The sequence below is a fragment of the Triturus cristatus genome, chromosome 2_1 (assembly GCF_964204655.1).
Source record: "Triturus cristatus chromosome 2_1, aTriCri1.1, whole genome shotgun sequence".
Lineage (NCBI taxonomy): Eukaryota > Metazoa > Chordata > Amphibia > Caudata > Salamandridae > Triturus > Triturus cristatus.
The window spans coordinates 902,936,575-902,957,489 of NC_140581.1; the positions used below are offsets into that span (position 1 = coordinate 902,936,575).

Consider the following 20,915-nt stretch of genomic DNA (forward strand, 5'->3'; position numbering starts at 1 on the left):
TAAAACAGTGTGAAGGAATTTGAAATTGATGTGAATAATTACGTTAGTATCCTCAGATTGATTCTTGGGAGCAGTACAGGTGCATCAATCAGAATATAGTAGGGAAATATAGTGTGGCCTCAATTGAATTTAGAAAAGATACAACCTACGCATGAAAATCAAATTGTATAATAATTTTGTGAATTAAATAAAATAGTTCATCATTTGTATGATGAATGCTTGTCGCTGTATTTTTTCTGTAGTGTTTTGCGGTTCAAAATATCGAGAATGCTTGAGCCGGGGTCTTCTGCTTCTAGTAATTACACAGTAAGGGGTCCCCAGATTCCAATAATAATTCAGTAAAGGTCCCCAGGTTCTGGTAAGGATTAAGTCAGGGTTCACAGAAATCGAAAGGTTAGGAGCCACTGGTCTGAAGCAAAGGTATTTAAACTTTTTTTTTTACAGTTTCAAAGAAGACAATGAAACAAAGTGATTTCTTTGTGGACGAAACGTTTTGCTGCACTGTAGTGGAAGTGGCACCGTTGAATAAAAGCTTTCTTTAAGTTTCTAGAAAGCATTGAACTTCATAATGTTTCAGATGTGTGTCTAATCTACACAGAAAAATAGAGGGATTTATTTTGATGCGCTAATCGTCCAGAAGCATATGTGACATTTAGATTGTTTTGATGGTTAATAAAAATGAATATAGTTTGGAAAAGTTATTTGGTCGGAGTGTGTATGAGGTAATGCTCCAAAAGAATAGTTGGCATTATAAAGTGTACGCAAATATTAGGACATATTGTCTTTCATGATTCACAGCAGTCATAACTGAGGGTTAAGTGAGGGTACGAGTCACTATTTTTTCTAGCGATAGTGATACGGCATATTTTCACCTAACACGTTTGGCTGTGGGTGGGAAAATAAATCCCAGATCTGAAAGAGAGAGAGGGACAGAGCGCAGTCACAGAGCTCACTAATAGTTGATGAGAGCTAAATAAGCCCCAAACCATCGGCTACGATTCTCACATAGCCAGTTATGTTGTGAAAAAGCACTCTGTTTTTTTTTTCTTTTGCCATTCATTCAATACTGATTATTCGTTTTTCCTATGACAATCCTCCTCACAATGCACCAATCAGCATTATACAGCCCAGGTGGCGCAGGGGGTTGCTCGCCGCAGGACACAGCTGCACCCCCAAACAGCATATTCACCGAGGTGGATTTGGCAAAAGCAGGCTAAACTGCAGTAATATGAAGTTACGGGGGAGCAAGAGTCTCCTGTGCCACCACCGTAACATGACACTTGGTATGGCTGAGGCTACCTTCTTCTGAAGAGGACAGCTTTACCTTTCAATGCTTATCATTTTCCAATGCACACTCACAGATAGCAATGGAAAATGCTGCCACTCAACATGACTGACACTCCTGTCACTGAATGGCTGGCCTGTGGGTTGATCTGAAATATGAATGGTACTGGTAATAAACCCAATGGTGGAAGTAGGCTTAACGATAGCCCCGCATTAAGTATTACAATTGTGGGCTGGTACAGTGGCGTAACGTAACCTTCGGGGGGAGTGTTTGATTCTTAGATGTAAAGGTCACAGTAACCAATAAAATCATAACTACTTCCCTATTACGAAAGGAGACAGCTGGCAATACCCTGCTTCATGCGTCTAGTGCACATCCCCCTCATTTAATTCATAGCATGCCCTACGGGGAAATGCTGCGGTTACGCAGGATTTGCAGTAACATCTCAGACTTGGAAAATACACCAATCTGAAAGCAAGACGCGTATTCTGCAGCGGGGATACAGCGTTAAAACCATTGATGCAGCCATCCGTAAATCAAGGGCCCTAGCCATGGAAGATCTGTTGCAATACAAAGACACGTCTCAAAAAACTCGGGATGAAAGTCTAGCTGCTTCTACAGAACCAGTAAGACTCATCTTGACATTCTCCAGACAGGAACAGCAATTGCACAAAATCATCCAGCGCAATTGGCCCATAGTCAGGGATGACCCCATCATAGGCAGCTCCCTTCCTAGATTTCCTTCAATTACATATAGGAAATCAGTGTCTATGGTAAATGTTCTGGTAAAAAGTAGTCCAGAACACAAGGAACGGGAGGGCTGGCTAACTGCAAGGAAGGGGTTCTTTAAATATTTCAATTGTAAAGCATGTGTATTTGGAAGCAACAGAACATCTTATTTGACTGCTTTCAGTGACAAGCCTCAGATGATCAAATACCATCTCACATGTAGAACTGACTATGTGCTGTATGTGTTAGAATGCAGCTGTAAGCTGGCATACATCGGGAGTACAAAGCTGGCAGCACATAAAAGGGTTCTCCAGCATATTAGGGCAATTACAAACAATGACCCTAATTATCCGGTGGCCAGGCATTTTAAAGAGCACCACGATAGTAATTTAAAACATCTGAGGTATTATGTCATTGACACTGTTCCACCACAAAGGAGAGGCAGGGACAGGGAAGCTAAGACGGTTAGAGACTCACTACATCCTCGAGCTCGATACCAAACAGCCAGGGGGGCTCAACATGAGCGAGGACCTCTATACATATCTTTGAATAGTGAGGCTAGCTTCCCAATGAAGCAACATGATGAGAATAACCTGTTTTACTTACATAGACTTTCATGTATTATTAGATGTAATTTGTTGGTTGATAACACATTTTATAAGGAGTATGTCCCAAAACTTCGCACCTTTTCTTCAATGAAATGTTTTGATATGAGTTTTAGAATGGAATAACATCCTTTTTAACATTCAAGTTTTCGTACAAGGTTTTAGGACAAATGAATTATATTTATAGATTTTATATGTATTTATTTATTAATTAATTATTTGCATATTTAAAAACAATATATTTATGATTGTGGGAATCATTTGTCTCAATACTGTAGAAACTTTTGGGATCAGCCCACATGAAAACTCAATTTTGCACATGCTGTCGTTTGCACATGTTTCTGTATGCCAGAATAGTAAACTAACGGATAATGTATTCGCATTGTACTATTTCAGACAATAGATATGACGTCTTCTATTTTGCACTAGCACTTTACATTGGAGGCACTGGTGGGGCACTGTTATAGTACAAGTTAGAATTTAGCGCACTTCATCTATTTTATATTTTCTGCTTCTTTCTTTCTTCTCTCCCTTTTTTTTGCTTTATTGATTAAATTAGTACTTACATAGTTTTGATGGAGGTAAATGAGAATACCGCATTTGAGCAGAACAATTTCTAAATTGGATTGTTCAGAAAGAAATGCTAAGCACCATTTTATCTTAAATGATGTAAGACACAAATGTATTTAAACATCGTATAAGTGTATGCATTGAGGCACAAAATTACTTAGTATTTCTTTTATGTTTAGTACCAAGTACTCGCACTGTCACTTTAAAAAGGAGGTTACACAATGCAATGTTGTCATGTGATCATGGCAGGGATCTGCCGAAACGCGTCATGGCGACTGATGGTGTGTTGAAATAAATATAATTGCACCAAACCTGGGTCTATGTTCGTTTGTTTTGGAGAAGACAGTAAAGCGAGGTTTGTGATATATAGCGAGACTTGTTTGCGGTAAATAAATCAAGAAAATCTGCACTTATCTCTGGGTCCGCTCTCGTTTGTTGGCAGCAGGCGACAAATAATTCGAGTTGTGGCAATATATATATATATAGTCGCCGGTAGGTAGTTATAGTTAGGACCTATTATCCATAGGAAATCCGCAACATTCTATTTGGAATAACTTTGGCACCGGTTGACGAATCTTTCTGAAATTATCAAAACTGGTGGGGCGCTCCGGTCCGCTCCTATCCTGAAAGTCTCGGGGTGATTCGTCAAGCGGGGGCTGAGAAAAAAGGGGGGTCCCAAAACGTGTTTTCCCCATGCAATTTTCCATAGGAACCGTTAATCGCAGCTACAGCCCGAACTGCTGAACGGAATTACACCAAATTTGGCAAAAAGGTAGCCCTTGGTTTACACTCGTGCCTTTTGCTTAAATGGTGTAAATCCGTTAAGTAGTTCCTGAGAAAATCAAAAGTAAAATCATAGATATATCTATGGGCGCGGTGGATCCGCGCACCCTGCCGAGCATGAGCTGGATGCTAATTGACTGTCAACACTCCAAACCAGGAAGTGTTGGCAGCCATCTTGTGCCTCGGAAGAACTGAGGCACAAGAAAGCACAAAAACAAACGCGCAGAATGCAAAAAGGGGGCAGGGTAGAAACACCTTGACCCCCTAGGCCTGCTCAGGGGGTCCCACAAGGACCCCCAGGGCCACAAAAAGTATAATTCCTTTATAAAAATCGGCAAAATCCGCGCAGGGTGCGCAGATCTTGCCGATAAAAAAACAAAAACGAAGCGCTGTCTCCCGCGCTTCGATGCCAATTAGCCCCCGGGGGGCCAAGTCCCGGGGGCATTTGGAAACTAAAGTGTAGGGGGCCAATCCCCCCACACTGCCCCGGGGACCGCCACCCCCCCGGGGCAAAGTATGAATCATTGCGGGGGGCACATGGCCCCCCGCAGCCCCGGGGACCGCCACCCCCAGGGCTTAAAAGTTTAATGATGCGGGGCCTCTAAGGCCCCCCTGAACCCCAGGGACAGCCACCCCCCGGGGCTTTTTAAAAATAAATGAATACCCTGTTTGGGGGGGCTCAAGCCCCCCCCCCACACGCCCCGGGGACCGCCACCTTCCTGGGGCACTAAAGATTGAAATTGGGGGGGTCCGTGATGGACCCCCTCAGCCCCAGGGACCACCACCCCCCCGGGGCTTTGTAAAATATGGGAGGGGGGCCTCGCGGCCCCCCTCCTGGAGCCATTGATGGCCCTGGGGACCGCCACCCCCCCGGGGGGCCGGCTCCTGCAGTGTCCTGGGGTGCCCACCCCCGGGACACTGTCGCGGCTCCCACCCTGTCATTGCAAACTGCTTTGCTTCATTGAAGCGAGAGCAGGAAATCCTGCTCTCGCTTCAATTAAGCAAAGCAGATTGCTTTTCCACATGGGGAGCAGCATGTTAGCTGCTCCAAATGTGGAAAAGCAATGCCGGCTCCCGCAGGACGCGGGGAGCCGACTGGGACTGTGGGGGGATTGGGGACCCCCCACGGTACCCAAAGGAAAGGGCCAGCCCCGGGGGATGGGGTCCCCGCGGCTACAAGTGGCCCGGGAGGGGGGCCATGCAGCCCCCCCTCCCCAAAAGTAACAATTAAAAAAAAAAAAATAGAAAGGCCGGCCCGGGGATGGGGTCCCAGGGCCATAAGTTGCCCCGGAGGGGGGCCACGCGGCCCCCTTCCACATTTTTTTAAATTAAAAAAAAAAAATTAGGGAGCAGGCCCTGGGGAATGGGGTCCCCAGGGCCAAAAAATAGAAAAAGAAGGGGGGCTACACAGCCCCCCTTCTTAAAAAAATAAAATAAAAAAAGACCGGCATCGCACCGGAGGCCACGCCCCCTCCTTTCATCATTCTGCAAACGCGCCCCCCTGCGCGTTTGAATACTGGGGGTCCCTGGGGGGCAACAAGCCCACCAGGAACCTCCAGGATGGGCAAGGGGGCTGCGTTGCAGAGAGGTTTTCTGAGGCCACGCCCCTTTTTACACCTCTCTGCAACGCAGCTCTGTGGCACTTACTGGAGGTAGCTGGTGGGCTAATTGCACCCCAGGGACCCTCAGTATTCAAGGGGAGTTTATCCCCCAACTTAAAACGCGCCACGGGGCGCGTTTGCACAGTGGTGAAGGGAGGGGTGGGGCCTGAGTTCACATGTGTGCAAACACACCCTGTGGCGCGGTTTAAGTTGGGGAATTAATTCCTTGTCAATCCTGAGGGTCCCTGGAGGCCAACTAGCCCACCAGGTACCTCCATATATATATGATAGCTTATATTAAGTAGATGCATTACAAACTTCTCTTGACATTACCTCGTGGCAGATATTGAAAGATGTGCCATAGCTATAAGTTGTACGTCCAAATGTGTATATTTATATGTCAGAAGCTAGAGGAGGGCGGTCACTGAAGGCTATAGCCAGATGCCTCGCTATGGCTTAGCTTAAGGTCCCCTTTAGAACCTCTGTACAACCTTTAGCTGAGCCTTCATGGTATTTCTGTTGACCCCATCATCATTTTTTATTAAGCCTTTTCGTTTCAACTATCAATCAATCAATATTCCTTTATTTCGCATTATTTCTATTGCATATAAAGTACATATATGAAAATCATTTAATCGCATATAAAAATATATTTTAAAATCGACCTTCCGTCTTGAAAATGCATGAATACAGTAAAAGAGAAAGATAAAATGCCCTCACAATAATATACATGTACAATATAAAGGGTGATAAAAGACGTTACATTTAACTACTGACTAAAAGTCCAGAAATCAATTGGGTTCGTCTTCGCCTTAAGGCTGACCACAGGTAGGAGACTTGAAAATAACACACAAATGCGTCCCCAAGCATCTGGATAAAATATAGAGCTATCTGACATTGCCTGAAATTGTATTACCGAAGAAGGAATAGAATAAATCTTTTTCTTGGCTCTTCATAGAATTTACAGAAAAAGATCAAGTGTAGATCTGTTTGGGAAGATGAGGCATCACACGGACATAGAGTTAGTTCTTCTAGTGCGTACATATTACCCAGGTAATCCAACATCAGGGGGAATCTGTTCTGAGTGGACTTCAGGCAAAAGGCCTCTTTCAGTTTGGCTTTAGAAATCAGTTTACAACTAGGTGGGTTCTCAAAGAGTTCAGAAAGGCCCAATGCTCTCAAAGTGTTTTTAACATAATGTAACCATCTAATTTTTCCAACACAATACAATTTTAGACAATCACTCAGGATGGTTTGATTTAATTCAATCGACTCCCTTCTCCATATAGAATGCCACAATGTGATTGGTGCTAAAACGAATTATATTAGAAATAAATAGAGTGCCCATTTCATTGTGACAGGTATAATTTGAACAGGTAGAGGGAGGGAAAGTAGTCTTTTATAAAAGCCGTCCTCAATGCGCTAAAGGATGCCGATATTTGACATAACCCAAACCCGTGACCTAATGAGGCCGCTGCTATTGCTTTGGTCTTGTAAACCTTCATGATTTTCGGGATAGGTTTGGATCTCGATTTTTTAATGAAGGTGAACATGGCTATAATGTTCTTTTCGAAAGACAGTCCTCTATTAACTACCATGCTACTCCAAGTTAGTTTCATTTCAACTAGATTTATTATGTAATATGTGCATTTATTTAACAGAAGGTACTGAGATCGCTCCTCCAGGAATTAAGGGCAAAACATTAAACTTTGATGTGAAACAGGAGAGAGAGATACCCATCTAATGACTGAATTCCACAACCAGGAACCTAGGAATCAATCTCTGCTTTATTGCATGACCAAATTGTGTGATCCTAGGCTATTATATCATTTCACGGTGCCCCGTTTTCCTTCATCACATTTGAGAGCACCTTGAAATACATCAGTTTAGGATTTGTGCTGAACAAAATCCACTCTTGCAAATGTTTTTATAGACTTTAATATTGTTTCATCAATAAAACTAACCTGGACCGCCAGTAAGATACACATGCCCATTGGTTTACTAACAGCTTCATCGTTAAGGCGGGGAAAGGGGTGTAAATATTTCTAAATTCATGATTAGAAACTATCACTTCTAAAAAAAAAAAATGCTACTCAATGCAGTAATCTTATGTTATGTTATGTTATATTTAATTTATACAGCGCACGGCTACTCAAGAGTGTCCCGGTGCTTGCTCCAGAAAGAAAACAAATGCACACAGATCATAAGCTAAAAGAGCAGTGTTTTAAGTTTTTTCTTAAAAAGCAATGGATGCTTGGTGCTCCGCAGCGCCAAGGGCAGCATGTTCCAGGCCAGACCAGCTTTCCGAACAAAGGAGCTCCCACCGAGCCTTTGACGATTGAACCTGGGCGTCTGTATCAGTAGCTGAGCAGACGAACGCAACTGTCTCCCTGGTTTATAGAAAGCAAATCTCTTCTGAAGATAAATGGGGCCTAAGCCATAGAGGGACTGATGTGCGATGGACAGCATTTTGAATTTTAAACGAGATTCAACTGGGAGCCAGTGCAAGGAGTGCAGGTGGGTGCATACACTATGTCTGGATGACAGACCCAATAGCAGCCTGGCTGCTGAGTTTTGGACTATTTGCAATTTCTTTGCAAGAAAGCCCGGACTACCAGCCTAAAGGTCGTTGGCATAGTGCAAGCGGGACAAGATCAGGGTGCAGACCACAGTTTCCTTGGCACTTCCAGGCAGAAGAGGAAGAAAGTTCCTCAAGATTTTCAAAGTGCCAAGCAGGTCCCGGCCAATTTCTTCACTTGTGTCGAAAAGTTCAGATTTTCATCGAACCAGACGCCACGGTTTTTTGCGTAATACACTCTAATGCTTAAAAGTTAAATGCTTCTGAAAGTTACAGAAATTCACCTCTTTGAATTTTGAAGACACTTTTATATATTTTTACGTGACGCTTGTTGCACAATTTACATGTCACATATGTTGGCGATGAGGCCCGTGTATGGCTGTTCGAGCAAAGTCAGACCATTGGCTTTGCTATGGCTTGACTCTCCCTCATTTATGACGTGAGTCATGACCCCTCACACACTTCACTCCACTCAGCTTTCATTTTTCCCCAGACTTTATGTAAAGAAAACGGAAAAGATGCATGAAGCTGTAGGGCATGGTTTGTGTCAGACACAAGGTGGGGCCTGTAGCAGCTTTCCCAGCACAGGAGCATGCAAATGAAATATGTCATACGGAAGCTGCAGTCAAATTCTTCTTTATTCCTCAGCATACACTTACACACTGCGCGTTATATCATACTCCACGTTAACCACACCCTAACACCTCCCCGCATATCACGTGTTTCCTCTCCAGAGTGCGCCCAGAACCACAAGGCTCCTTGAGCACATTACATCAATAAACTACAGTGCACGACCAATGCGATAGAGGAATTGAGATTGAGGAAAACATATGAAAGAGTAGCTGGTGCATACACTTACTTGTAATATGTTAGTTTGTTCTGCTTCTGCCAAACAAAGTTGTTGTTCTTGGTTTTCATGTATCAGTGCTTGTATTTGATCTAGTAGATCCTTCCTTTCCTGTTCTTTTTGACTAAATACTTCTTCATCTGCAGCCAATGCGTCCTAAAATAAATCAAACAAAATCATAAAAGGAATGTACAGCCAAGCGTCAAACATATTTATCTAAACACTAATACTTCAATAGGTTTAGCAAACAAGTACTGGCAAAGCCAAAAGGTGGCCCCTTTGGGACTTCTTGGCAATTGCTTTTGGCAGTGCAGCACCTTACCCCCAAAAAAATAGGCACAATGGCAGTCGCTTCTTTTCACGCAAGCGTGCGTGTATTAGACTGTATATGCGTGCTAGCAGAATAACGTGGGCTCCATTCAAGATGACAAACGCCACTTGAATCAGTAAATTAAAAAATTACGTTTTTAACCCTGATAGTGCAAAATAAAAATAAAAGGCACCAAAGGTGTTGGGTTTGTGGGGGTAAGGAAGGAGCGGGTGTTTGGCGAAAAGCAGCACACAGAGGGAGGGGGTACCACAATTGGAAGGGGACACCAAAGGCATGAAAGAGCAATTAACAAGGAGGGCTGGGTGGGAGAAGAGAAACAAATGGGCAATAGAGAGCAGCGTGGTGTGGGGGTAGGAGGCAAACAGACCAAAGACAGCAACAGGGAACAGTAGAGGGGAGAACACATGGTAGACAGCTGGAAAACACATGATTTGTGTATTGCTTGCCCAACAGAAACAAGAGAGAGCAGCGCAGGCAGCGAAAAGAACATGGACGAGAGACAGCAACACTGAGCCGGAGGGTAGAGAGGAGCACATGTGGGAACCAGCTGGAAAACAAATGCACTCTTATGGATTGTTTAAGCAAAAAGAGAGGAATGGAAAGACAAAATTAAAAAGGCTATGCTCCAGGGGAGGAGCAGAAGCAAGATGGACAAGGGAAGACATTGAATAATAAGGAATCAAATGAGAGTGACAATAGTGAAAACTAATTGTAAACAATATACAGGTTTGAATCCAAGCCTTCTGTAAGATCTGCTTAGCTGCCGATAGGTCTTTTCCAACCAGACAGATTGCACTGTCTGGTAGGCTCAGCCTAAAAAGCTACCCCTTAAATGTCTAGACATACATATTGCGCCTCTAGCAGATCGAGGACATGACAGTTATATCCATGTGGCTAGGTCTATGATATACAAATATCTTTAATATATAAATAAGAAATATGAAATGTGTGCTTCTCCTCTCATCTCTCTATGCTGGTATTTTAGCGACGTTTTCTCAGATACTTGTGAAGCACTGTGAGTGTCCATATGCTCTGTGAATTGGAAGTATTGTGAGTCAGTTCCAGATTTGAACTCCAACTACAAAATGTTTAAAACATTAGATCTTCACTCAGTCACTACAAAAACAGACTACAAACTTGGTACTCCACAATTTGTTTTTATATTGATGTTAGAAACATGTCTCTAGAGCAGTGCTTCTCAAACTTTTTAGAACAACAACTCACTTTTTTGTATGACAAACCTTGGATACCCACCGAGCCTTAATGGACAAAGTGGGTGATTTTCTTAATGTAACTAAAGCATCATGTGGCAGCACATTGACATTTACAGACAGCACATTTTCTTGAATTCAAAAAGCTTTATTGGTTTTTTCAGACACAAAATAAATAAAAGATACAGAACAGAGGGGTAGAAGTACGGGATTCCATCAATGCACCTTGGATAAAGATATATGAGTAGTTTTACAAGTATTACAGTGCTGCCGGTTAAATAAATTGGCTAACCGATCTGGCAGAGGTACAAATATTGCATAGTGAGCTAAGCATAGAGTTAATGTCACCTTGGGACCATCAGCCAGACCTTGTTAAAGAAGAAGGAAAGACATGTGTGTATCCTAGCGTAGATAGTTCTGTTAAATATCCTTATCCTCTTTTCAGCATGGGGAAAGTCAAGAGAGAAGAAAAACTAATACAAATACTACTACTACTAACTGAAAAGATAAAGATAGTAAAGGAGAAAGTAGGAGAGAGTAAGAATAGGAGAAGAGTAAGACTAGCACATTTTCCATTGAATTGGTCACTAAATTTGCACAGACATAAGTTTTACTGATGCCATGCCTGACTAGGGTAGACAGAGATGCTCTGGATGCCCCACTAACCAAAGACGAAATTATTGAGGCAATGAAAACGATGAGAACCATGAAAGCCCCAGGCGGTGATGGCTTAACAGCCGAGTTTTATCACACTAGGCAGCGTGATCTAGCTGACCGACTACTGGAAGTCTATAATGATGCATATGAGAGGGGACTGCAGCCCGAGTTGATGAGGGAGGCATTAATAGTCATGTTTCCCAAACCTGACAGGGACAGCTCAGAGGTTCCCACTTACCGTCTTCTGTCTATGTTAACCGTGGATCTGAAAATCTTAAGTAAAATATTGTCCACAAGACTGTTGCCCCATTTACTGCAATTGATTGATGAGGATCAATGCGGTTTCATTCCAAACAGGAACACTCGGCATAATTTACACAGGCTCGCTCTGGTTATGCACTCCCCAACTTTGCTACTGGATCAATATGCACTTGCACTATTGGACATCGCAACAAGCTTTCGATTCACTATCATGGGATTTTCTCTGCCTGGTTCTACATAAAGTGGGTGTAGGGGATACTCGCAATTACATGGGTTCAACTGCTGTATAGAGACCCTGCAGCAAGGATTCGGGTGGGCGGGACCGTATTGAGGAGATTTTGGTTGTGTCGGGGGACATGCCAAGGATGCCCCCTCTCACCACTACATTTTGCTATGGCTTTAGGGCCACTTGCTTGCCGCCTAAGGGCGGCACTGCATGGACGGGGTATACAGGTTGGGGAGACCACCCATTTGGTCTCCCTTTACACAGATGTCCCAATCTGTCCCCATCATGCTAAACATTGTGACTGAATTTGGGGAGCATACCAGAATAAAAGTCAGTCTTAAAAAGTTCAAGCTATTTCCCTTTAAGACCCTGGTGGGCGAACGGAAACTGATATGCCTCCCCTGCATCTCCCGTGAGAGACCAAGATGGTCTGTTATCTGGGGATCCGGGTCACTCATGGGGCACAAGACTTCGAAAGGGAGAATATGGACAGGATCGTTGAAGGCTTAAAACACAGTATACAATTCTAGAATACATTGCAGCTATCCTTAATGGGTAACATAGCCTTAACTAAAGTAGTCATTCTGCTCAGATGGTTGTATCTCTTACAGGGGACCCTGTTTGACATCCTGAGACGTGTCTTTGTGGTCCTAGATAAACTGATAGTGGAGCTTCTTTGGAAAACAGAAGTACCTGGAGAAGGGGTGGGTTGGAGGTCCCCATGCGTGGAGTACTACTTCTTGGCCTCGCAATTCCTACATGCAATCCATTGGTTGGATGACCATAAAAATTGGAAACACAAGCTACTGGGGCGTTTAAACGGACAATACTCACTCCCGGAGGTGCTCATGATGGGATCAAAAGCACTGATGTGGATGCCTTACATAGACCGCATGGTATGTGAAGCCTGGGAACAGACAGTTAAAACGGTGATAAAGAGAGTGCCATTCGCTCCTGACATGAATATCTGGTCTCTGCGCACATTCAAACTTATTAACACTATGTCCCTACGAAGGTGGAGGGAGAGTCGATGGGAGGTGCTGGGGGACCTCTACCCCAATAACCAGTTTATAACTATGACGGACGCCTTAAATACGTTTCAGCTAGGAAATGGGCAGTTCCTGCAGTACATTAAAGTAGCAGCAACAGCATGAGAGATTTGGCCTGGGTTCCCGGAGGCCCCTCCGGTCTCCCATACACTGGAGACACTGCTGTCGATGTAGGGTGGCTGGAAACTGATATCACACCTCTTTAGGGCCCTAAGGGAGGATACTCCCACGACAGCGCTCTCGGTACAGGATAAATAGGAGTCCCAATTGGAGATGCCTCTTGGCACACACACTTGGGAAGTTATACATCAAGTCAAGTCTACCTCCACCAGTGTCCGATTTAAACTACTCCAATACAATATAATACATCAGGTCTACCTAAGCGGCGTCATGCCATAAACCCTGAGAAATCATCCAGTTGCCCTAGATGAGGGGAGCAGGAAGCATATTTCCTACACATGCTCTGGAGGTGCCCAGATATAGATGGATTCTAGGAATCTACGGGTTGGGAGGTCCCCAGGGAGATGACCCGTAGTCTTTTGGGCCATTTCCCTTTTTGTAAAAATAAAAACGCTGAGCCAGAAATTCCCTATCATCGGGTTAGTACTGGCTAAACGCAGAATCGTAATGGGGTGGTTGTCTCCTCGATGCCCGAAAATAGACGACTGGCTGAAAGATATGGCGGACTGGATTAATGAAGAGGGGTGCCATATGAAGCTAACAAGAAGGGATGAGAAGCTAGAGGAGGACATGAGAGCATGGGCAGCTATGCTCATTGAATTGCTGACACTAGCGGGTGAATTACCTCTATAGGCTATAAGGTCATACGCTCCAGTGAGTCCGATGTATGGTATTAGAATGGGACACATAAAGCCGGTAACGCCTGGTTGAAATCAGGGGGGGTAGGGGCTCGACTGAAAGGAGCACTTGTGCTGTTTCACCGTAATACTGTATTGAATTGTTGTGAAACTCACTCACTAGGGGCCCTGAGCAGGGGGGGTTGGAAGGGAGGGGGGGAGAGTCGAATGATTAGCGAAATGTACCAACTAGGTGTGCTCGCACCACCAGCTAGTTTGTTGTATAATGCACAATGTATTTTTCAATGAAATGCTAATAAAAATAATACTTAGAAAAAAAAAACTATATTGCTCACAATAATGTGCGGATATCGGGTTTCAGTAAATAATTATTATTTGTGCATCACCAAGTAAAGTGTCTTGATTTGTTCTAATCCTATTAAAATTTTTGTTTCCATAACACTTCAGAACTACAAACAAATGAGCGAAATTTTTGCTTTCCTAATCGCTGGTTATTACGTTTTGTTGTGTGCTACGAAAACATGACATCCTACAGCAGCAGAGACATAGACTAACATTTGACCTCTGTCATTAAAGTGCTGCAAATATGACAAGAAAATACAGAATTTAAAGGCAGTTTTATTTATTGCTTGGATTTTCGTCAACCCACTAAACTGTGGTGCCGCCACACACAGAGTGAAGGGAGCGGGAGCTCAGGACAGGGGGCGGGGGAGGCGTGGTGGGGGGCATAATAAGAATAAACATTTAAAAAAAGATAAACTTACCTGCTGCTGGCCGCCTCCCCTGCCGCGCCTTGGTGCTGGGACCTCCTTGTCCCAGCAGAGACCGCAGACTCGTCACAGCCTCCCTGTCCAATCAAGTAAGATGCCCTGCTCAGACCAGGGAGTCTGTGGGGTTTCTCTATCTCAAATGTTCAATACAGCCACGTTAGAGAAACCCAAATGCGCATGTGAGTGTTAGTCAGCCTGAGACGGCTTGCCAAACACACATGAGCACTTGGAGACTGCACTAGCACTCCTCCTCCCACCACCCCCTCCCATGCCTCAGTCCTGCTCATCCCTGCACACGCTGGCTGAGCCAGAGGCTTAAAAATAAAACAATACGTTAATATTGTTTTATTTTTTTGCTGCTGGCTCTGAGCTAGTGGGGCGAGGCTCCTCTGCCACTGCGGAAGAGCCGCCCCTGCCACTGTCGCGACCCACAGTTTGGGAAACACTGCTCTAGAGGAATACATCCGGCAAGCGGCAGCTGTAAGCATTGTTCTGAATATGTGGACAATAATATTTCAACAGAAATTAATGATAAATGTAAGGAGTTTGAGATATCAAGTTTACCAACTATTTGGAATCTAAGATCATACTGTGACTTTGAGAATTCTAATGTACCTACATGTAACGAAGAAGACTATGGTTGCCACTGACAGGTATTTTACTGGCCTTGCCAATATATTTATGCCATGACAGGTAAAATCCTTCAAATCTGGAATTTTCCCCTTGGAAATATAAACTGAAAGCATCAGTTATAAGTTTAAAACATGATAACATTTTTTAAAGCTGTCTATTCCTAAATGTTTATGTCACTTGCAAACATTCGCTCAAAATAGTAAATTTTTCCAACCAGGTCAAAGGAGGAATAAATTCTGAACCACTGAAAATAGATAGTTCTCCATAGAAAGTTAAGACAGAATTGGAGGGTTCAGAATCAGTTTGGAGGAAACAACATTATAGGAAGACCAGACGGAACAGAGAGGGAAGTGAAAGAAGCAAAAGAAACTGGGTCTTATTGCCAGCACACCCAGACCAGCATAAGAAACACAAGGGCCAGCAAAAATATTTATGAAGGATGGTGGACCTAAAAATCAAACAAGATTAGTAAAGAAAAAAGACGCCATGAACACAAACAAGAGAAAGTAGTGTGATCTATATCTTCAGAGTATGCTATGTTATATTATCCAGGAACAACATAGGAGGAGGCTCACCCACTGGATGTGGTTTTCCGTATGGGTTGGATTTATGCAAGTAGTAGTCCAGACGGGCAAAGGTGTCTGGAGTGTTTGTGAAAGCAGAAGCGATGATTGAGTATGCTGGCCCAGTGTTAACAAAAGGCTGAATTGTGTTTGTTTGTGAATGGGGAACCAGTGGAGCTCCTTCAGCTCTGGTGTATTGTGAATGCATCGTGGGAGGTTGAGAGTGATTCTGGCAACGAGTTCTGAATTATCTGCAGCCTTCTGTTGAGTTTTTTGTTGATCCTGGCATAGAAGGTGTTACTGTAGCCCAGCTTGCTTGTGACCAGGGTGTGTGCCGGGTGCTAACGGGGAGCCAATTGAAAATCTTTCTCTGCATCTTCGGGGTATGGAAGCCTGAGTTAGTGACAGCACTGACTTGGGCGGTGATGTCGAATTTTCTGTCAATAATTATCCTGAGGTTCTTAGCATGGGTGGGCGGGGTGGGTGTCAGTCCTAGCTCTCTTGGCCACCAGCAGCCCTAATACAGATAGGGCACACTTTTCCCGTTTGTGCAGCAGTGCACCTTTAAGCAGGTGCGCCAGGTGCAAACTGGTATAGTGCGCCCAATTATGGTGAATGCACTGCCCTCAGGGCAGTCTCGAACTCGACTTCCCCCATGGCAGCATATTCAAGAGAAATAAGGAGCGAAGGTTTAAAAGTTGCCCTGTGTTTTTCTGTGCAGACGGCAACCCGTCTCTTACTTTTAAGAACTATTAGAGATCCTCTTGCAGGCAAGTGCAGTGAGTCACTACGCTCGCCTGCAAGGGAATGCCTGGGGGTCCATGGGACCCCCTTTCATTCTTCCAGAGGGCTTCCTTTATGAAGCGCACTTTCAGTGGGCCACCTTTTTGTGGATGATCCTGGCTAGCAGGGCCATGTATGCATTGAAGACGGTCAGGCTTAAAGAGGATCCTTGAGGAACTCTGCAGATTAGGTCGTGGGCGTCTGAGGTGAACTGGCCAGGCTGACTTATTGGGTCCTTCAAGTCAGGAAGGACAAAATCCATAGGAATGCGTGTCCTTGGATTCGGATGTCGTGTAGGAGTTGAATGAGTATAGGGTGGGAGACTGTGTCAAATACTACAGAGAGGTCCAGAAAAATGAGGGCCGTCGTGTCTCCTCTATCCATAGTCATGCGAATGTCATCCATGGTGGCAATGAGGGCACTGTCCATGCTGTGGTTGGGTCTTAAACCAGACTAAGTGCTGTGGAGGAGTTGGTGGTCACTGAGTGTTAGAAATGGGGGTCTCTAGTTGGCAAGGGCTTGCACCTTTGTCCAAATAGGGACCCTTCTTCCTAGTCAGGATAAGGGAGTTACACTCCTAAAATAACCCCTGCTCACCCCCTTGGTAGCTTGGCACGAGCAGTCAGTCTTATCTTAGAGGTAGTGTGTAGAGCATTTGCACATAACCAACAGTAATACAGTGTAAGCACTACAAAAGGACGCCACACCAGTTTAGAAAAAATATCCAATATTTTATATACTTAAAAGACCAAAACGATAAAAATCCACAATACAGTATTTAAAAATCGTCAGTTATCAAAATAACCTTGAAACACAGACCGCGGTGTCGCTGGCCAGCTACGGTGTCAGGAAGACCCACAAACAGTACCTTTCAGAAATGCAGGGCGTCGATTACCTCTCGTTGAGCTTCCGAACACACAGCGTCCGCAGGCGTCAGTTCCGGAGGTCGGTGCCAGAGTCGTCGGGGCCATCGAAGTCACACGCGTTGCAGGTCGATCTCCTCTCTGATGGAGTCAGGAGCGCTGGCATCGGCAGGCGTCAGGTACTGCGGTGCGAAGTGCAGCGGTGCAGCGTGCGATGCCTCAGTTTGCGGTGCGAGCAGCGGCTCAGTGGCGGCGTCAGATGGCGTCGTCGGTGAGAACAGGGTCGCGGTGCGAGATGAAGACGGTGCTCGTCACGGTGCTAGCAGGTAGCGGTGCAAGCAGCGGTGTTGTCGTTGCTGAAGTGCTGAAGTGCTGTCGCCGGCTGACGAACTGGAGTCGATTGCACCGGCGTCAGTATGCCAAGGCTGCGGTGCGGGATAAGGGCGGTGCATCGTGTAACTTTACGAGCTGTGCCCTCGAACCAAGGTGCAAGCAGCGACGTTGCTTTTGACGTGGAGCGGCGGCGTCGGGGATACCAAGGCATCGTCGTGAAGTGAGGCGGTGCGGAGTGCGGGGCCCACAGGTCAAGCAGAAGCTCGGTGGCGGCATCAGGCGTCATCAGTGAGACCAGGGTCGCAGTGCGGTGGCGGTGCTGTTAGGACACGGAGTTGGCAGCGGCGTCGTAGATGTCGTCGAGTTGCTTTTCTCCTGTTGCAGCACAAAACACACAGTCCCCAGTGATGAGGACAGAAGAGTTCGAAGTCTTTGCTGTTCCTGAGACTTCTTGAACAGGGGTCAAGCTCTACCTCAAGCCCTTGGAGAAACTCACAAACGTAGATTGCAGAAAGTTCAGTCCAGTCCTTTCACTGCCCAAAACAGAAGCAGCCACTACAGGCCCACACAGCTCAGCAAACAGCAACGTGGTAGTTCCTCCTCACAGCTTCTCCAGCTCTTCTTCTTGGCAGTCTTCTTGGTCCAAAAGAGTTCTAAAGTTCTGGGGTTTGGGCCCCAATATTTATACCACCAAATCCTTTGTTCTCTGAAGGCAGAGAGTGTCTGTACCTAGTCCAAACCAGTTCTGGGTGCATTCTGCCAGTGCACAACATCTTCCTTTGTCAGTGTGGGCCAGGGTCATCAGACGCACCACAGTAGGTGGAACCAGCATTGTGGAAGGCAGGCACAGCTCTATTAAGGTCGAGGTGCTACTCCTCCCACCAATCCTCATGCAGCTAGGTCTATTCAGCCTTGTGCTGACTCACCCTGTGTCCTGGAGCCACCACAGCCCCTGTCACCCACAAACCAGATATGCAATACAAAACCTAGCAGAGACGGGCTGGATGGTTAGGCAAGAAAATACCTACTTTTTGAAAATGATATTTTCAAACACAGAATATTAAAACCAACTTCACTAAAATATGTATTTTATCATTCTGGATTCAGGCATACTAAATTAAGTTTTTCTACCATGTTCCCTGGGTCATTTAGGATTATAAGATGTTATAATCAAACTGCCCATTCTGGCCTATGCGAACAGGTAGCCTTACAATAGTGAAAAACAACATCGGCTGTAATTCACTATCAGGACATGCCATACACACCAGGGCATGTCCTACCTTTCACATACAATGCACCCTGCCCACAGGGGTACCTTGAGCCTACCTTAGGGGTGACTAACATGCAGAAAAGGGAAGGTTAGGGACTGGCAAGTGGGTGCACTTGCCAAGTCAACATGGCAGTCCCAGACTGCACACAGGCTCTGCAATGGCAGGCTAGAGTTACACTTTACGGGCTGTTTGCGTGGGTGGCACAATCCAGTGCTGCAGCCCACCAACAGCATTTGATTTATGGGCCCTGGCACGCGCAGTGCACTTTACTAGGGACTGACACATAAATCAAAAGTTGAGGGATAACCCTGCAAAAAAGGCCATCTCCAACAGTGAGGTATTTGGTGAGGTGTCTGGTAATGATTTTCTCTAAGACCTTGGCCAGGAATGGTGGCAGATAGACTGACCTGTAGTTGGCAAGCATTGAAGGGTCCACAGAGGGTTTCTTCAGCAATGCAAGGACAGATGGGCGTTTTCAGGCATCTGGGAAGGTCGCAGAAGAGATGGAGGCATTCAGAATGGGTCTTGAGCATGGCGTTGATGAGTTGCAGTTCTCTGTAGTAGGTTTGGAGTTGGCAGGGGTCCGATTGGGCCCCTGAGTGAATGGATTTCATGATGCGGCCAGGTTCTTCCGGGGTAATGATGTGACATGTGGTTAGCGTTGGGTCTTTAGATAAGATTGGGAGGTGTTTAGCGTGCTCTATTGGGTCGGGTTGGGGACTGAAGTTGCTGTAAATGGTGGTGATTTTGTTGCTGAAGAATTAAGAAACAATGGGGGTGGAGCTTGGCTCGCGGCGAAGATGGCCACTTGAACCACGAGCTCCAGAGCGCAGATAAACTATCCTGTCATTATCCTGCCTCACACCGCTAGAATTCCGGCTGGTGACAGTGACCCAGTCGTGGGAAGTTGGCGGCAACACAGGACTTTTATCCCGGACCCTGAGGCCCCTCCCGAGCCGAGGATGCAGCAGCTGACTGCCACGGAGTGCGAGGCCGTCGATCCCCGTGCTGCAGTGAGGAGCGGGGCGGAGCGACGTCGCAGTGCGTGCGGCGTCGTGAACTTGGATGGGCCGGTCCCCTCTAAATTCGAGAACCGGACCTGAGTGGATCGAAGCGCAAAGTGCTGGCATCGTTTGTAGTGCTGCTGTGGACTGGTAGCGGGAGTAAGGGACTGCTACCTAGGTGAAGGGAACGCTTGACTGCCTCTCCCAGCGACGGCGGAGAGCCCGTCCACCCTCTTCCCCCCTCACTCTCCCAATGAGAACGGGGCGACCGGAGCCGCGATCATCACAGAGGGTGCCGGCAGTGGAGGTACAGGGCAGAGCGGATGAGCGCGCATGAGGGTGCGGGAGGAATAGCGTCCCGCTGGAGCTCTGAAGGCTGAGGCACAGTTTAGTGGATGGGCGGAGCCTCCATTTTACCTGCAGCCGGGAGAGTCACAAAAGTCAGCCAACACGTGTGCCTTCACGGCCGGTATGGCCTGTACTACATAGCTTACTATGGAGGCAGGCGCTAGCAGTGGAGAACTGTAGGGGCGCAACACCTGAGGGCAGGAACTCGGTAGTCTCCAGCAGATAGCGTCGTCTACTTGCATCGTGGCGCAGAACAAAATATTGTGCCAGGGGCACCAGGTCACTCCTGCACTGTCGCTGCAGAGGTTGGGACACAGAAAGATCGCGTAGAGAGTGTGACTTGGCTGGAGCGGCTGGCTGGTGTACTCCTAGCTGGAACTTGCACATTGCTCAACTCAAGGCACTGCAACAGGTACGGGGCCAACGATTCTGCGGAGAGCTGCTCTGACCAAAATTGGTGTTGGGTGAAAGGCGGCTAAGGTCTTAACCAGACAAAAACAGGGAGCGTGCCCAGGCATAACAATTCCTCTGGGGTGAGGCCTGGGGGACCGAGCTGAGCAGGACAGAGGTGGAAGCCACGGTAGGGGCGCACAATGGGAGTCAGACTTCCTCCACACACCGAGACGTGCCTGGCTGCCATAGTGTTATTGCTTTGGGCCCCAGCTGAGGGGTGTAACTGGAGTGCAGCACAGCACAGAGCTCCTTGCAGGACAACCTTGGTCGTCCAACCGCGCAACCGCAAGTGGAGTGGCACAGTCTGGCAACCCCTGGGGAAGAGGCGGTGCAAAGTCTGGAG

At 46.0% G+C, this 20,915-nt stretch overlaps 1 protein-coding gene across 1 annotated transcript in view; it reads right to left on the minus strand.

Moving 5' to 3' along the window:
- KIF27 (kinesin family member 27) overlaps positions 1-20,915 on the minus strand; it is a 551,081-nt gene that overhangs the window by 339,780 nt on the left and 190,386 nt on the right. The window contains exon 5 of the mRNA XM_085633120.1: positions 9,011-9,154. Coding sequence (XP_085489246.1) covers positions 9,011-9,154 — 144 coding nt within the window. The remainder of the gene's footprint in view (positions 1-9,010; positions 9,155-20,915) is intronic.